This window comes from Amia ocellicauda, chromosome 16, assembly GCF_036373705.1.
Source record: "Amia ocellicauda isolate fAmiCal2 chromosome 16, fAmiCal2.hap1, whole genome shotgun sequence".
NCBI lineage: Eukaryota > Metazoa > Chordata > Actinopteri > Amiiformes > Amiidae > Amia > Amia ocellicauda.
In genome coordinates, this window is record NC_089865.1 from 25541685 (window position 1) to 25556669 (window position 14985).

General features: G+C 39.3%; 1 protein-coding gene across 2 annotated transcripts in view; it reads left to right on the forward strand.

Annotated features, from left to right (window-relative positions):
* The window catches only part of LOC136711559 (receptor-type tyrosine-protein phosphatase-like N), a 141201-nt gene that overhangs the window by 27135 nt on the left and 99081 nt on the right, over positions 1-14985 (forward strand). Inside the window, exon 2 of one of the 2 annotated variants that reach the window (XM_066687891.1) lies at positions 10551-10601. The exons of the other annotated variant lie outside the window; for it this stretch is intronic. Coding sequence (XP_066543988.1) covers positions 10551-10601 — 51 coding nt within the window. The remainder of the gene's footprint in view (positions 1-10550; positions 10602-14985) is intronic. 2 annotated transcript variants of the gene reach the window in all.

Consider the following 14985-nt stretch of genomic DNA (forward strand, 5'->3'; position numbering starts at 1 on the left):
ACTTTTGCCCAGACTGGATGATGTATTTTGTTGGTGTGAAGCCAGCATCAGTGTTAATGGCAATCTTTACTGTCAGGCAGTCCATTTATGACGTCTGTTTTTACAAGATTCATTTGAGGAAAAATGTGTTCTATATCTGCTCTGCTGTGTGGGAATCTGTTTTTTTTTTTACCCACTGGCTATTAGTTTGATTCTTTCCATTTGTTTTTCAAGCTGCAGTGTGTAGTTGTAGTAGTCAGGGGCTAGTTGCTTAAATCAAGTTTCCCCTCAAGTATTCTTTAAATGTAAGGGTACTACATAAGGTGTTTTAACACATTGAAGTCAGTATGCAAGATAATGCAGTCTTTTAAATTCATTATTAACATTTTATCTCAGTAAGCCCAAGTGCTAGTCAATTCAGTCTTTTCACTTCTATGTTTACATTATATTTACATAGGTAGGCATGTGAAGTTAAAAGTAATAAAAGTACATTTCCATTCCATTTCCCCAGTAATGTGTTTATAGGAACCTGCAGATCATTAAGCTCTACTCTGCAATGGGTTTCCTGTTTTTGACCATTGTCAGTTGGTTAATTGGAGTCACAAACTGTTTTTCAAGCCTTCACACTAGTAGCTTGGGAACCTGTGTGTGCTCCACCATGATGCGTGTAGATAAGTTGTTTACTTTTTATTATTTTTCCTTTTTTTTCATAGAGAGTAGTGATTGCAGTGGTTGTGTCAGCTGGGAAACCTAACAGCTCTCAGCCAGTGACTTAAGTCTCTATAAAAACAACATAAACTGGAAATTGGATGCTGCTTGCTAGAAATCCTGGCGGCATTTGGCTTGGCCACAGCAAATGGTAATGCCTAAATTTGTAGCTTTGTCCTCCAAGCACAATGCTAGGAAGCCTACACAAATATACCCCATAGCATTTTTTGCAGAACCTGTTGGAGGAGGAGAAATCCCACTCCAACCCCACAATTAATTCAGAATCAGAAAAAAAGAGAAAAATCAGAGAGGTGAAAACTCGTTTCCAAGTTATATATTTAGTGTTTTAGTCCAGGAACACATAGAAACAATCAAAGGCTCTGCATAACGTTGTGTTTATAGGTGAATATTGGTATCAGTCTGACCGGCAGGTGAGGAGATTCTCTATGTAAATTAGTAGGTTTTAATTAATGAACCATTGTTTTTTTGTTTTTGTTTTTTATCCCCCCCAAATTCAGTTGTCCTCTAAAACTACCCAAGGTTGACATTATTTTGCCAAGTCAGTTTTGGAGAGAGGTGCATTTTGTGGAGGTGCATCCTAAAACAAAAGGGATGAGAAATTAAATGTGACCCTCACCATTTCTGACTATGTATAACATGCAGGACGCTTTAACCATTTCTGCAGTGCTATTAGCATTCAGCAGGTGCTAAACTGCTCTGGATGTGTTAGACAGGTAATGCATTTAAATAAATGACTCAAGAGGAAGCCTTTCACTGTTTGAAATGATTCTGCACACAAGAGAAAGACTATATGTTGTAGCTGTCATTGTGCTTCTGTGACCAAGGTCCTTAAAATTGGTTTAATTTTCAGCTAGCTAGGATTTCTTTCTGACATTGGTGAAATTTCCATCCCTTATGAATCATCCTTTTGAACAACTGATTCTTTTCTCACTGCTTCCTGATTGTTTGAAAGGGCATCGGGACCTTCTGTAAAATTTCAAACATCAAATGTGTATTTAGTGCAGTGTGGATCAGGGCTGTCAGTACTATGTTAGAATTAGAGTTAATGGCATGATTTCCTGAGTTATTTGTTTTGAAGCTGCCATTGAGTAAAATGGTGAAAATGCACATATCTTTTCAACAATGGATTTTGAATGTTTGTTTGGCTTTTGAATGTGAAGCAATAGAGCAAAAGCTTATTTGATGTTGCCAAGCAGTATCCTTAAGAAAAGAAGATACAGGCAATTTAAAATATGCTTTCAGTCACACTCTTCGGTGCTACAAAAGGAGCAGATTTTGTCTGTATTTGTAAAGTTTTCTCTTTTTTTTAAGTTAAACTGACTGACTTTTCTTTCCTAAATTAGTCCACCTCTTGGAAGATAATAGACCTCCTCTGTTTGTCTCCAAATTTTTTGTTTAATGTGAATTGAGCTTAAACATCTTTATATACACTCACCTAAAGGATTATTAGGAACACCTGTTCAATTTCTCATTAATGCAATTATCTAACCAACCAATCACATGGCAGTTGCTTCAATGCGTTTAGGGGTGTCGTCCTGGTCAAGACAATCTCCTGAACTCCAAACTGAATGTCTGAATGGGAAAGAAAGGTGATTTAAGCAATTTTGAGCGTGGCATGGTTGTTGGTGCCAGACGGGCCGGTCTGAGTATTTCACAATCTGCTCAGTTACTGGGATTTTCACGCACAACCATTTCTAGGGTTTACAAAGAATGGTGTGAAAAGGGAAAAACATCCAGTATGCGGCAGTCCTGTGGGCGAAAATGCCTTGTTGATGCTAGAGGTCAGAGGAGAATGGGCCGATTGATTCAAGCTGATAGAAGAGCAACTTTGACTGAAATAACCACTCGTTACAACTGAGGTATGCAGCAAAGCATTTGTGAAGCCACAACACGTACAACCTTGAGGCGGATGGGCTACAACAGCAGAAGACCCCACCGGGTACCACTCATCTCCACTACAAATAGGAAAAAGAGGCTACAATTTGCACAAGCTCACCAAAATTGGACAGTTGAAGACTGGAAAAATGTTGCCTGGTCTGATGAGTCTCGATTTCTGTTGAGACATTCAGATGGTAGAGTCAGAATTTGGCGTAAACAGAATGAGAACATGGATCCATCATGCCTTGTTACCACTGTGCAGGCTGGTGGTGGTGGTGGTGTAATGGTGTGGGGGATGTTTTCTTGGCACACTTTAGGCCCCTTAGTGCCAATTGGGCATCGTTTAAATGCCACGGACTACCTGAGCATTGTTTCTGACCATGTCCATCCCTTTATGACCACCATGTACCCATCCTCTGATGGCTACTTCCAGCAGGATAATGCACCATGTCACAAAGGTCGAATCATTTCAAATTGGTTTCTTGAACATGACAATGAGTTCACTGTACTAAACTGGCCCCCACAGTCACCAGATCTCAACCCAATAGAGCATCTTTGGGATGTGGTGGAACGGGAGCTTCGTGCCCTGGATGTGCATCCCACAAATCTCCATCAACTGCGAGATGCTATCCTATCAATATGGGCCAACATTTCTAAAGAATGCTTTCAGCACCTTGTTGAATCAATGCCACGTAGAATTAAGGCAGTTATGAAGGCGAAAGGGGGTCAAACACAGTATTAGTATGGTGTTCCTAATAATCCTTTAGGTGAGTGTATAATATGATTTATCAGTACATTAGAATTTCCATTGTGGGAACTGTTGGATATTAACAAACGCTGAATAGTAACCATAAACCACAGCAGAAAGTACATGAACACAAATAGCTACACCAGCAAACAGAACATGGGGTAATTTGTCCACATCTACATCAAGGTTAGACAACTCAACAAAGTTCACATCACCAAGTGTCTAAATGAACTGATTCTACTACACTGTGCTACACAAGAAGCAAGTAGATGTAACATGTAAGCCTAAAAAATAGACACTAATGATTGTACTTGCAAATTAAATGATACAGTGCATCCGGAAAGTATTCACAGTGCTTCACTTTTTCCACATTTTGTTATGTTACAGCCTTATTCCAAAATGGATTAAATTAACTATTTTCCTCAAAATTCTACAAACAATACCCCATAATGACAACGTGAAAGAAGTTTGTTTGAAATCTTTGCAAATTTATTAAAAAAAAAAAAAAGCACATGTACATAAGTATTCACAGCCTTTGCCATGAAACACAAAATTGAGCGCAGATCCATCCTGTTTCCACTGATCATCCTTGAGATGTTTCTACAACTTGACTGGAGTGCATCTGTGGTAAATTCAGTTGATTGGACATGATTTGGAAAGGCACACACCTGTCTATATAAGGTCCCACAGTTAACAGTGCATGTCAGAGCACAAACCAAGCCATGAAGTCCAAGGAATTGTCTGTAGACCTCCGAGACAGGATTGTATCGAGGCACAGATCTGGGGCAGGGTACAGAAAAATGTCTGCAGCATTGAAGGTCCCAATGAGCACAGTGGCCTCCATCATCCGTAAATGGAAGAAGTTTGGAACCACCAGGACTCTTCCTAGAGCTGGCCGCCTGGCCAAACTGAGCGATAGTGGGAGAAGGGCCTTCCAGAAGAACAACCATCTCTGCAGCACTCCACCAATCAGGCCTGTATGGTAGAGTGGCCAGACGGAAGCCACTCCTCAGTAAAAGGCACATGACATCCCGCCTGGTGTTTGCCAAAAGACACCTGAAGGACTCTCAGACCATGAGAAACAAAATTCTCTGGTCTGATGAAACAAAGATTGGACTCATGTCTGGAGGAAACCAGGCACCGCTCATCACCTGGCCAATACCATCCCTACAGTGAAGCATGGTGGTGGCAGCATCATGCTGTGGGGATGTTTTTCAGTGGCAGGAACTGGGAGACTAGTCAGGATCGAGGGAAAGATGAATGCAGCAATGTACAGAGATATCCTTGATGAAAACCCGCTCCAGAGCGCTCTGGACCTCAGACTGGGGTGAAGGTTCATCTTCCAACAGGACAACGACCCTAAGCACACAGCCAAGATAACAAAGGAGTGGCTACAGGACAACTCTGTGAATGTCCTTGAGTGGCCCAGCCAGAGCCCAAACTTGAACCCAACTGAACATCTCTGAAGAGATCTGAAAATGGCTGTGCACAGACGCTCCCCATCCAACCTGATGGAGCTTGAGAGGTCCTGTAAAGAAGAATGGGAGAAACTGCCCAAAAATATGTGTGCCAAGCTTGTAGCATCATGCTCAAACAGACTTGAGGCTATAATTGGTGCCAAAGGTGCTTCAACAAAGTATTGAGCAAAGGCTGTGAATAATTATGTACATGTGCTTTTTTTGTTTTTTATTTTTAATAAATTTGCAAGGATTTCAAACAAACGTCTTTCACGTTGTCATTATGGGGTATTGCTTGTAGAATTTTGAGGAAAATAATGAATTTAATCCATTTTGGAATAAAGCTGTAACATAAGAAAATGTGGAAAAAGTGAAGCGCTGTGAATACTTTCCGGATGCACTGTAATTAAGGATCCCTTTAATTAATCATTCAGTGGCAACATGAAGGGCAGCAAATTCCAAAATGACACCAAGTCCTTCCTACCCACAATGCATCAGTTTCCTTGCTCTGTCTGTACCCACAGTCCATTATTTTCCTGGCTGTTTGTACTACTTCCTACCCACAATCCATCTGTTTCCTGGCTGTTTGAACTGCTTCCTACCCACAGTCTGTCTGTTTCCTTTCTATGCTTGGACTATGGAGATATCCAAACCCTTCTTCTTTCATTGATTCAGCTGACCTAGAATGACTCCTCTGAATTCTTCACAATGCATCTGACGTGCAACAATTAGCCCCCCGGTTTTTGTAGATATCTCATTAAAGTGTTGCTCAGGCATTTTCCCCAACACTGAGCAGTAAGGTTTGTCAGGGAGTCTCAGCAGATGCATTCTCCTAAACCCCAGAATGCAAATATGTTGCAGAATCATGGCAGGGGACTCTAGTGCTATGTCATTTTCATGCTGACTGTCTTCACATGAGTGAAAACAAGCCCAGTTTGGGTTGTTTATTGTGTATATTACACTGTGCATCTGTCCTACAGTTCAGGCAAGGTCATTTCATATATATTTATGACAAACGCATGTACACACATTGCAGGTTGTGAGGGATCTGAAAATGTGGTTGTAAATACCAGCAGAAGGACTGTGGGCTTCTTTTTATTAAATACTATTACAAAGGGCTGTGTCTGTTCTATGACTGGGTTTAAGTCTATTTTGCAGCTTAGTCATCCAATATAATTTAAAGCAGCCTCCATAATTGTGACTGCTATTGTATAATAACAATATTAAAAACTTTAAGCAATACAATAATAAATGTCATTTTTTAAAATATAAAATATACCTGAATTGTATTGAAGTACAAAATATTCAAACTATTAGATAAACCAGTTCAGAACAGTAGGTTTCTCAGGTCTGGTGAGAGGAAATTATGTGGATGTCTTTATTTTACATCTCAGCACTAAGCAACAGAGGAAGCAAAGGCTGAATAATGTGTGCAGGATAAAGATGTGTGTCTGGGTTCATTGCTTTGCTTACTTCATTGCTTATTCAGTTGGAGGGAATCGTTTGTTCCTCTTATTTAATTTTTAAAAATAACCTTTTGTAATGTTTGTGTAAACTGTAAGTTGCCCGAGATATGGGGTAGGGCACCTGCCAATAAATAAATAATAGCAATAAAACACATTGTATTGCTTCAATTGCTTTATAATAAATTGCCCTGTCCCCCTAGTATATATATATATATATATATATATATTTACACTCACCTAAAGGATTATTAGGAACACCTGTTCAATTTCTCATTAATGCAATTATCTAACCAACCAATCACATGGCAGTTGCTTCAATGCATTTAGGGGTACAGTGGTAACAAGGCATGATGGATCCATGTTCTCATTCTGTTTACGCCAAATTCTGACTCTACCATCTGAACGTCTCAACAGAAATCGAGACTCATCAGACCAGGCAACATTTTTCCAGTCTTCAACTGTCCAATTTTGGGTGAGCTTGTGCAAATTGTAGCCTCTTTTTCCTATTTGTAGTGGAGATTAATGGTACCCGGTGGGGTCTTCTGCTGTTGTAGCCCACCTGCCTCAAGGTTGTACGTGTTGTGGCTTCACAAATGCTTTGCTGCATACCTCGGTTGTAACGAGTGGTTATTTCAGTCAAAGTTGCTCTTCTATCAGCTTGAATCAGTCGGCCCATTCTCCTCTGACCTCTAGCATCAACAAGGCATTTTCGCCCACAGGACTGCCGCATACTGGATGTTTTTCCCTTTTCACACCATTCTTTGTAAACCCTAGAAATGGTTGTGCGTGAAATCCCAGTAACTGAGCAGATTGTGAAATACTCAGACCGGCCCATCTGGCACCAACAACCATGCCACGCTCAAAATTGCTTAAATCACCTTTCTTTCCCATTCAGACATTCAGTTTGGAGTTCAGGAGATTGTCTTGACCAGGACCACACCCCTAAATGCATTGAAGCAACTGCCATGTGATTGGTTGGTTAGATAATTGCATTAATGAGAAATTGAACAGGTGTTCCTAATAATCCTTTAGGTGAGTGTATATGGGCTGTGGTTTAAGAGCGAGCAGATGAATTCTAGTGCACATAGGTGTGCTTCTAGGTGCTGTAATGGGAGGTTTGTAAATGGTGGAGGGCTATGGCGGTTGAGAAGTGGCCTACTTGGCTATTTGAGAGGCTTGATGGATCAGTGTGACCGCTGCAGCAAAATTCCATGTGATTGCATTGGCCCCATTCCCAGGGAAAAAATCAAATACAGCACAAGGCCAGTCATCCAAGCAGCCTGGGGTATATGGAGATAGACTGCATGCAAGAATGTTGGGTTGCAAAAGAGAAGTCAAAACTTATATTGGAAAATACATACCTATATACTGCACGTACTACAGATGCCTATTGGATCATTGTTTTGTTTGAGGGGATTCTTCCTTCAACTTAATGTAAATCCACCATCATATAATTTCAGTTTAATTGCATACCTCCATCTGTATTTAGAGGTAGTATTGACTACTGAAGTGTTGACAGCAGGTCGGACTATTTTTGTGATGGTTTGTAGTTGTTGCAAATATAAATCAAGCAAAAACATTTTTGAAATGATAGTAATTTTGTTTTTAATACTTTGTAACAACCCTTCTTAGGATTATTGCACCATTAAGAAGTGCTTCATGTACAAACACAGGAGGCAGGTCACTTTACTGGTCTTTGTATTATGACAAAATCGACTGTGTGCTACAGTGAGGGAAAAAAGTATTTGATCCCCTGCTGATTTTGTACGTTTACCCACTGACAAAGAAATGATCAGTCTATAATTTTAATGGTAGGTGTATTTTAACAGTGAGAGACAGAATAACAACAAAGAAATTCAGAAAAACGCATTTAAAAAAAGTTATAAGTTGATATGCATGTTAATGAGTGAAATAAATATTTGACCCCTTCGACTTAGTACTTGGTGGCAAAACCCTTGTTGGCAATCACAGAGGTCAGACATTTCTTGTAGTTGGCCATCAGGTTTGCACACATCTCAGGAGGGATTTTTTCCCACTCCTCTTTGCAGATCCTCTCCAAGTCATTAAGGTTTCGAGGCTGACGTTTGGCAACTCGAACCTTCAGCTCCCTCCACAGATTTTCTATGGGATTAAGGTCTGGAGACTGGCTAGGCCACTCCAGGACCTTAATGTGCTTCTTCTTGAGCCACTCCTTTGTTGCCTTGGCTGTGTGTTTTGGGTCATTGTCATGCTGGAATACCCATCCATGACCCATTTTCAATGCCCTGGCTGAGGGAAGGAGGTTCTCACCCAAGATTTGACGGTACATGGCCCCGTCTATCGTCCCTTTGATGCGGTGCAGTTGTCCTGTCCCCTTAGCACCAAAACACCCCCAAAGCATAATGTTTCCACCTCCATGTTTGACGGTGGGGACGGTGTTCTTGGGGTCATAGGCAGCATTCCTCCTCCTCCAAACACGGCGAGTTGAGTTGATGCCAAAGAGCTCGATTTTGGTCTCATCTGACCACAACACTTTCACCCAGTTCTCCTCTGAATCATTCAGATGTTCATTGGCAAACTTCAGACGGGCCTGTACATGTGCTTTCTTGAGCAGGGGGGCCTTGCGGGTGCTGCAGGATTTCAGTCCTTCACGGCGTAGTGTGTTACCAATTGTTTTCTTGGTGACTATGGTCCCAGCTGCCTTGAGATCATTAACAAGATCCTCCCGTGTAGTTCTGGGCTGATTCCTCACCGTTCTCATGATCATTGAAACTCCACGAGGTGAGATCTTGCATGGAGCCCCAGACCGAGGGAGACTGACAGTTATTTTGTTTCTTCCATTTGCAAATGATCGCACCAACTGTTGTCACCTTCTCACCAAGCTGCTTGGCGATGGTCTTGTAGCCCATTCCATCCTTGTGTAGGTCTACAATCTTGTCCCTGACATCCTTGACAGCTCTTTGGCCATGGTGGAGAGTTTGGAATCTGATTGATTGATTGCTTCTGTGGACAGGTAACGTGCTGAGATTAGGAGCTCGTTACCTGTTTAAAAGACACCTGGGAGCCAGAAATCTTGCTGATTGATAAGGGATCAAATACTTATTTCCCTCATTAACATGCAAATCAATATATAACTTTTTTGAAATGCGTTTTTCTGGATTTTGTTGTTGATATTCTGTCTCTCACTGTTTAAATACACCTACCATTAAAATTATTGACTGATCATTTCTTTGTCAGTGGGCAAACGTACAAAATCAGCAGGGGATCAAATACTTTTTTCCCTCACTGTATCTGTGGTAAATTGTGTGGGGAGAAGAACTGGATTTCCATTTTCGTGTATGTTCTGGGAAAACGGAGCCTGTTCCTCAATACCAGCACAATGATTTGTACCCAAAACATGAAGCTGGTCTCCATCCTTTGCTGTTATTGATGCCTGAGACACCCACTTGTACCTCACAATGAATGTTAAAACTTTCAGGATCATTACAAGTACATTCCTACAGTTCATACTGGGAACATGAGAACATTTACTGCAGGCTTTACATTTTTCTGTAGATTTTTAATCTTTTCCTGCTCTGTTATGCCTCTTGTAAACCATCAAGTGCTGTCTTCCATGCTGCCTAGGCCTCCCACTTGGGTGAGAAGAGCTTAAATTAAACCTGGATTTGTTAAGGGAAAACAAAAACCTTGATAACATTTGGAGCGTGTATGTGTGGGGGGGGCAAGAGACAGTTTGTGAATAATTATTTTCCCGTTATTATCAGTTGGGCGATTTTCTCTAATTTATTTTGCCCAGATACTGTCTGATACAGATTCCCACATTCTTTGTCGGTTCCTGAATCAAATGTAGCAGTACAATTGTAACTCCTGTCAGAAAAATGAGACGCAATAACCATCTCTGCCTGGTTAATAAGTTCAAGCTGTTTGGAGCTACATGCCAAGGTGGCACAAGCAAAGGGGATATGATAATGCTTAGAACGAAGGCATCCTCAGTCAGTATAAAAATTGTGTGATATTATGTTATCCCTGTCTCTTTTCCAAAGCAGCAGAAGAATGGATACAGTGGAAGTTCAGATATTAAACTAAGAAACTGTTTATGCCAAACTTTTCTTTGGAATTAAGGCTCAATGCTGATATTGGTTTCCAAGACTGTATATAAATTGATCTCTGTGTAACACACGAATGCCTGTTTTCCCATCCTTGTCACCCGGATGCGCTGTAAGACAAAGATAGATGCTGTATATCCTCATATGTTACCCCAGCCAGTTAATTGTTGATTTCTGAATATATATATATATATTTTATTCCCTTTAGGATGCCTTTTTGAGAAGCGACTGTGTTCCAGACAGGAGCTTTGCCTGAATGGTAAGAATCTGTTCTGGTCTCTTATGGGGTGGAAACATTCTAGCTGCCAGAAGTTGAATCAAGGAAGTGAGACAGCTGTCAATGAAGACTCAACCTGGTGAAACATATTTCCTTCAAATATAGCAGTGTTTCACATAACAAATTAATTTAATTTAAATCTAATTATTCATATAAATGTGTTGACATACCTATTAAATATCTTCACTTTCAAATATTTGTATAAGTGAACAGAATTAAAATGCATATATTAAGAAAAACAGGAAACATAGCCCAGATGATATTTTTTATCTTTGTTATTTTTGTAATTATGCTAATTCCTACCAGAATACAGAAACTGAATTAGAATATTGTGGATTCTAACAAATCCAGTATTGTACATTTTTATTTATTATCATGTGATGCTTTTTACACAAGTCAGATGCTTGATGTTGTTGATTTTACAATACTTCTCTAATAAAGCGCAATGCAAATCATACTTGCAAAAGCATATGACATGTTGTAAGGCAAGCACTGTATACATTACATTTGGTAATTGACTAGTATCTGACACTTGGTGTAAATGTACATGCCTTATGCATTTCCCAGCATGTTTGTAGGAGTTCTGGCATTGCCCCAAAATCTCAGCAACCGAAAACGTATCTATCATTATTAAAATAGCTGCCGAGCATTTAAATGATAACATCTATTCAGTGGTTTTGGGTACAAGAAAATAGAGACAGACAATCTGAGCTCATGCTGGGAGCGGAGCGCAGTCGCTGACCTTACCAAAGGGTTCTGTTCAAACACAATGTCGTTGACAAATAAAGAACAACACCTGTGCACTTCCCAGCTCTCACACCTGTCAGATCGTGTCTGTAAGTTTGTGGCAGGCATTATCTTCTTCAGGATTTATAAAACTCTGACTCTCACATAATACTATAATGTATTTACAAAAACTTTAGTTGTGCATTTATTAATGATACTAGAATGTTGTATATGTGCAATATGAAAGTTAGCATTTTACATTTACAACTATTTATTTGTTTGCTAGTTAGTTAGTGTATGTATTTATTTATTTATAAATGGAAACACCTCTGTAATACATACTTGTGTGTAATCTGTCTTCCCCATTATTTAACTTATTTAAATGATTTAAATATTATTTACAATGGTTTTAAATACTTATATGGTGTAGAAGTGCGGTGTCCCAATGTCATTTCATAACATTGTCACAACTATATTATAATGTCAATTAATGGTTGCAGAAACATTGTGGTTATGTTACAATAATGTTCCTTATACATTTTTTCTTCTCATGTAATATACACATTTAGGTTGTAAAAAAGAGCAAATCAGCAGAATGGAGTGACAAAGTACACACAATGTTAATATTTTACCTGAGAAGCTGACAGTTTTACCTGCACAAAGTAGACATTTACTCAGCATTGCCATCGGGAGTCCTGCTTTTTAAATGTATTCGAACCTCCCTTATGAAAATGTAATTTAATTGCATTATGTGAGGATACAATGTACCTTTTTACTCTATCCTTATTATATAATTTTTAACTTTTGGCACTAGCTTTTCCCCTGACGCGTGGAGCACTTACACGTCAGCTAATCTCTGTAGTTTCTTGCTGGTATCTGCAAAGTCTCAGGGTGCTGAGAGAGACTCCATTCCCCATCGCAGGAGAGAGAGGAGAAAGCAAAAGTGGGACAATTGCATAACTTCTTCGTGGCTCATTATTATTGCTGTGCCTCACATTAGTACGCTAGCTGGTTACAGGAGAGTGTAAAAGCGCACACAGCATTACATTTTAATGATCTGGTGATTATCAGCCCTCTCCGAGCAGGTGTATAACCAAACCTGTGTATTGGGGGTAGATAAAATGTCTCACCCTGCCTCTTTCGCCTCTGCTGCTTTTCAAGGCTCTGTGTAGGCAATGCTCATGAACCTGTTGTTGATGACGCTGGTCCGAAGACACAAGGATTCAGCATTTGCATTCATTCCGTGGATCATACATTTACATATAGCAGGATTTCAATGTGTATCTGTTTAATCTCACCATTCTCCATTTATCATCAAGATCAAGAATAGTTCTGATTAGAACATGCTCTTTAATATTGAAGAACAAAGCAGGAGAGCTATTTCAAGGCTTTGTGACTCTCAAATCTCATATTTCAATAACCACACACAATACCCGTGTACTGTTTCAGTAGGGTTTAGGTAATAGATCTAGGTGATCATTGCAATGGGGAACTAGCACAAGCTCTGAGGCAGCATTCCTGATTTTTCTGTTCCTTCTCGTAATGTTTTGTGTGGAGTCCACATGTAGTGTAATAAGAACAAAAGAACATAAGAAAGTTTACAAACGAGAGGAGGCCATTTGACCCATCATGCTCATTTGGTGTCCATTATTATTTAAGTGATCCAAGGATCCTATCCAGTCTATTTGTAAATGTTCCCAAATTGCCGCCTCAACCACATCGCTGGGGAGTTTGTTTCAGATTGTGGATGACTCCGTGTTTGAAGAAGTGTCTCCTGTTTTCCGTCTTGAATGCCTTGAAGCCCAATTTCCTTTTGTGTCCCCGGGTCTGTGTGTCCCTGCTGATCTGGAAAAGCTCCTCTGGTTTGATGTGGTCGATGCCCTTCATGATTTTGAAGACTTGAATCAAGTCCCCACGTAGTCTTCTCTGTTCCAGAGTGAAAAGGTTCAGTTCCCTCTTGAAGTGTGGATCCCAGAACTGTACACAGTATTCCAGATGAGGTATAACTAGTGCATTGTCTTAACATTACTTCCCTTGTTCTAAATTCTACACTTTTGACAATATACCCTAACATTCTGTTTGCCTTTTTTATTGCTTCCCCACATTGTTTGGATGGAGAAAGTGAGGAGTCCACATAGACTCCTAGGTCTTTCTCATGCGTTACTTATCTAATTCTATTCCTCCCATAGTGTAATTATAGTGGACATTTTTGTTACCTGCATGTAATACTTTGCACTTGTCCACACTGAATTTCATCTGCCAGGTGTCGGCCCACAACAGAATATTATCTAAGTCCCTTTGAATAACCTATGCTGCCAAGACTGTTTCTGCTGAGCCACCTATTTTAGTATCATCTGCAAATCTGACAAGTTTGCTAACTATCCCAGATTCCAGATCATTAATACAGATTAGAAAAAGCACCAGTGTACGGCCCCATTCACTCAGAAACTTTTGCAGCCTTTTTTGTGTCAATTTGTTTCCGGACAGGTCTGTCTATGACCAAGAACTTGTGACCGTGACCTTAACGCAAAAACAGACCAGATAGTTGGTGGAGGTGGAGGCTGAAAATAATGTAGTCACAGCAATTATTGTGTTATTGATGAACCAGCAGGTTGGTGACATATGTGATGGTAACTATTGTCACGTATATGTCAGAAGTTATATACCAATAAATCATGAAATATAATATCTCTATACATAGGCAGATGTGTTAGACTGCATTACAGTGTATACTAACTGTAGTTTGTTGTTATTTTATTTTATTTTAAGGCAGTGATGTCAAACTTTAAAAAATGAAAAATAAAATAAGTTTTGAGCAATCAATCAATTGCAGATCTTATGCATGTAGTTACATAAATATACATGCAGATACATTATAATTTCACAACATGAGTTAGACATTATCTACCTTGTTATATAGAATTATATAAGCATAATCAATTGCACAGTACTTACCCTACAGTACTAATCGAGATACGTGTTATTTGTTATTCTACATAACAGATTTTTAACACACTTAAACAAGACTATGGCAAATCAATACTTTGTTACCTCGAAAATGCTTGTACAGATACAGGTTTGTAATTAGTGATTTGCAGGTAGTTCAAAATCTTGAAATTTCCTATTGGTCTAGGTAGTGAGACTTCTAAATGATAAATGTTAAATAAGTGTGCAGCAATACAACATTTTTTTAGTCCAGGTAGAAATTAGCTTGGCAATGCAAGCAAGAAAGATTGAATAAAAGAGAACAATTCCATTTAGCCGATTATGATTATACTTGAGGTTTCAAGATCATTCTCATGATGAACCACAGCCGACTTTGATCATTCCTCCCGAAATTACAGTTAAACGATGTTGATGTAGATCACAGAAGGTGCTGTCCTAATAAAGGTGCTGAAGATGATGGGGAGTCAATCCGAAAATAATTGAATTGTTCAATATATTCCCCTTGCTTTTAATAATATTATGTTTTAAAATGTTTGCAGCAAAACGTCATATTATACAACTGAGTAAAGCAATAGATTAAAATGTAATTGAATTATCCTATAATTCTCGAACAACTGCATTTGCACATAATTTTATTCTCACTCCAATAATGTTATAATTCAACATGCCTTTAAATTATGCAATGTATCAGATA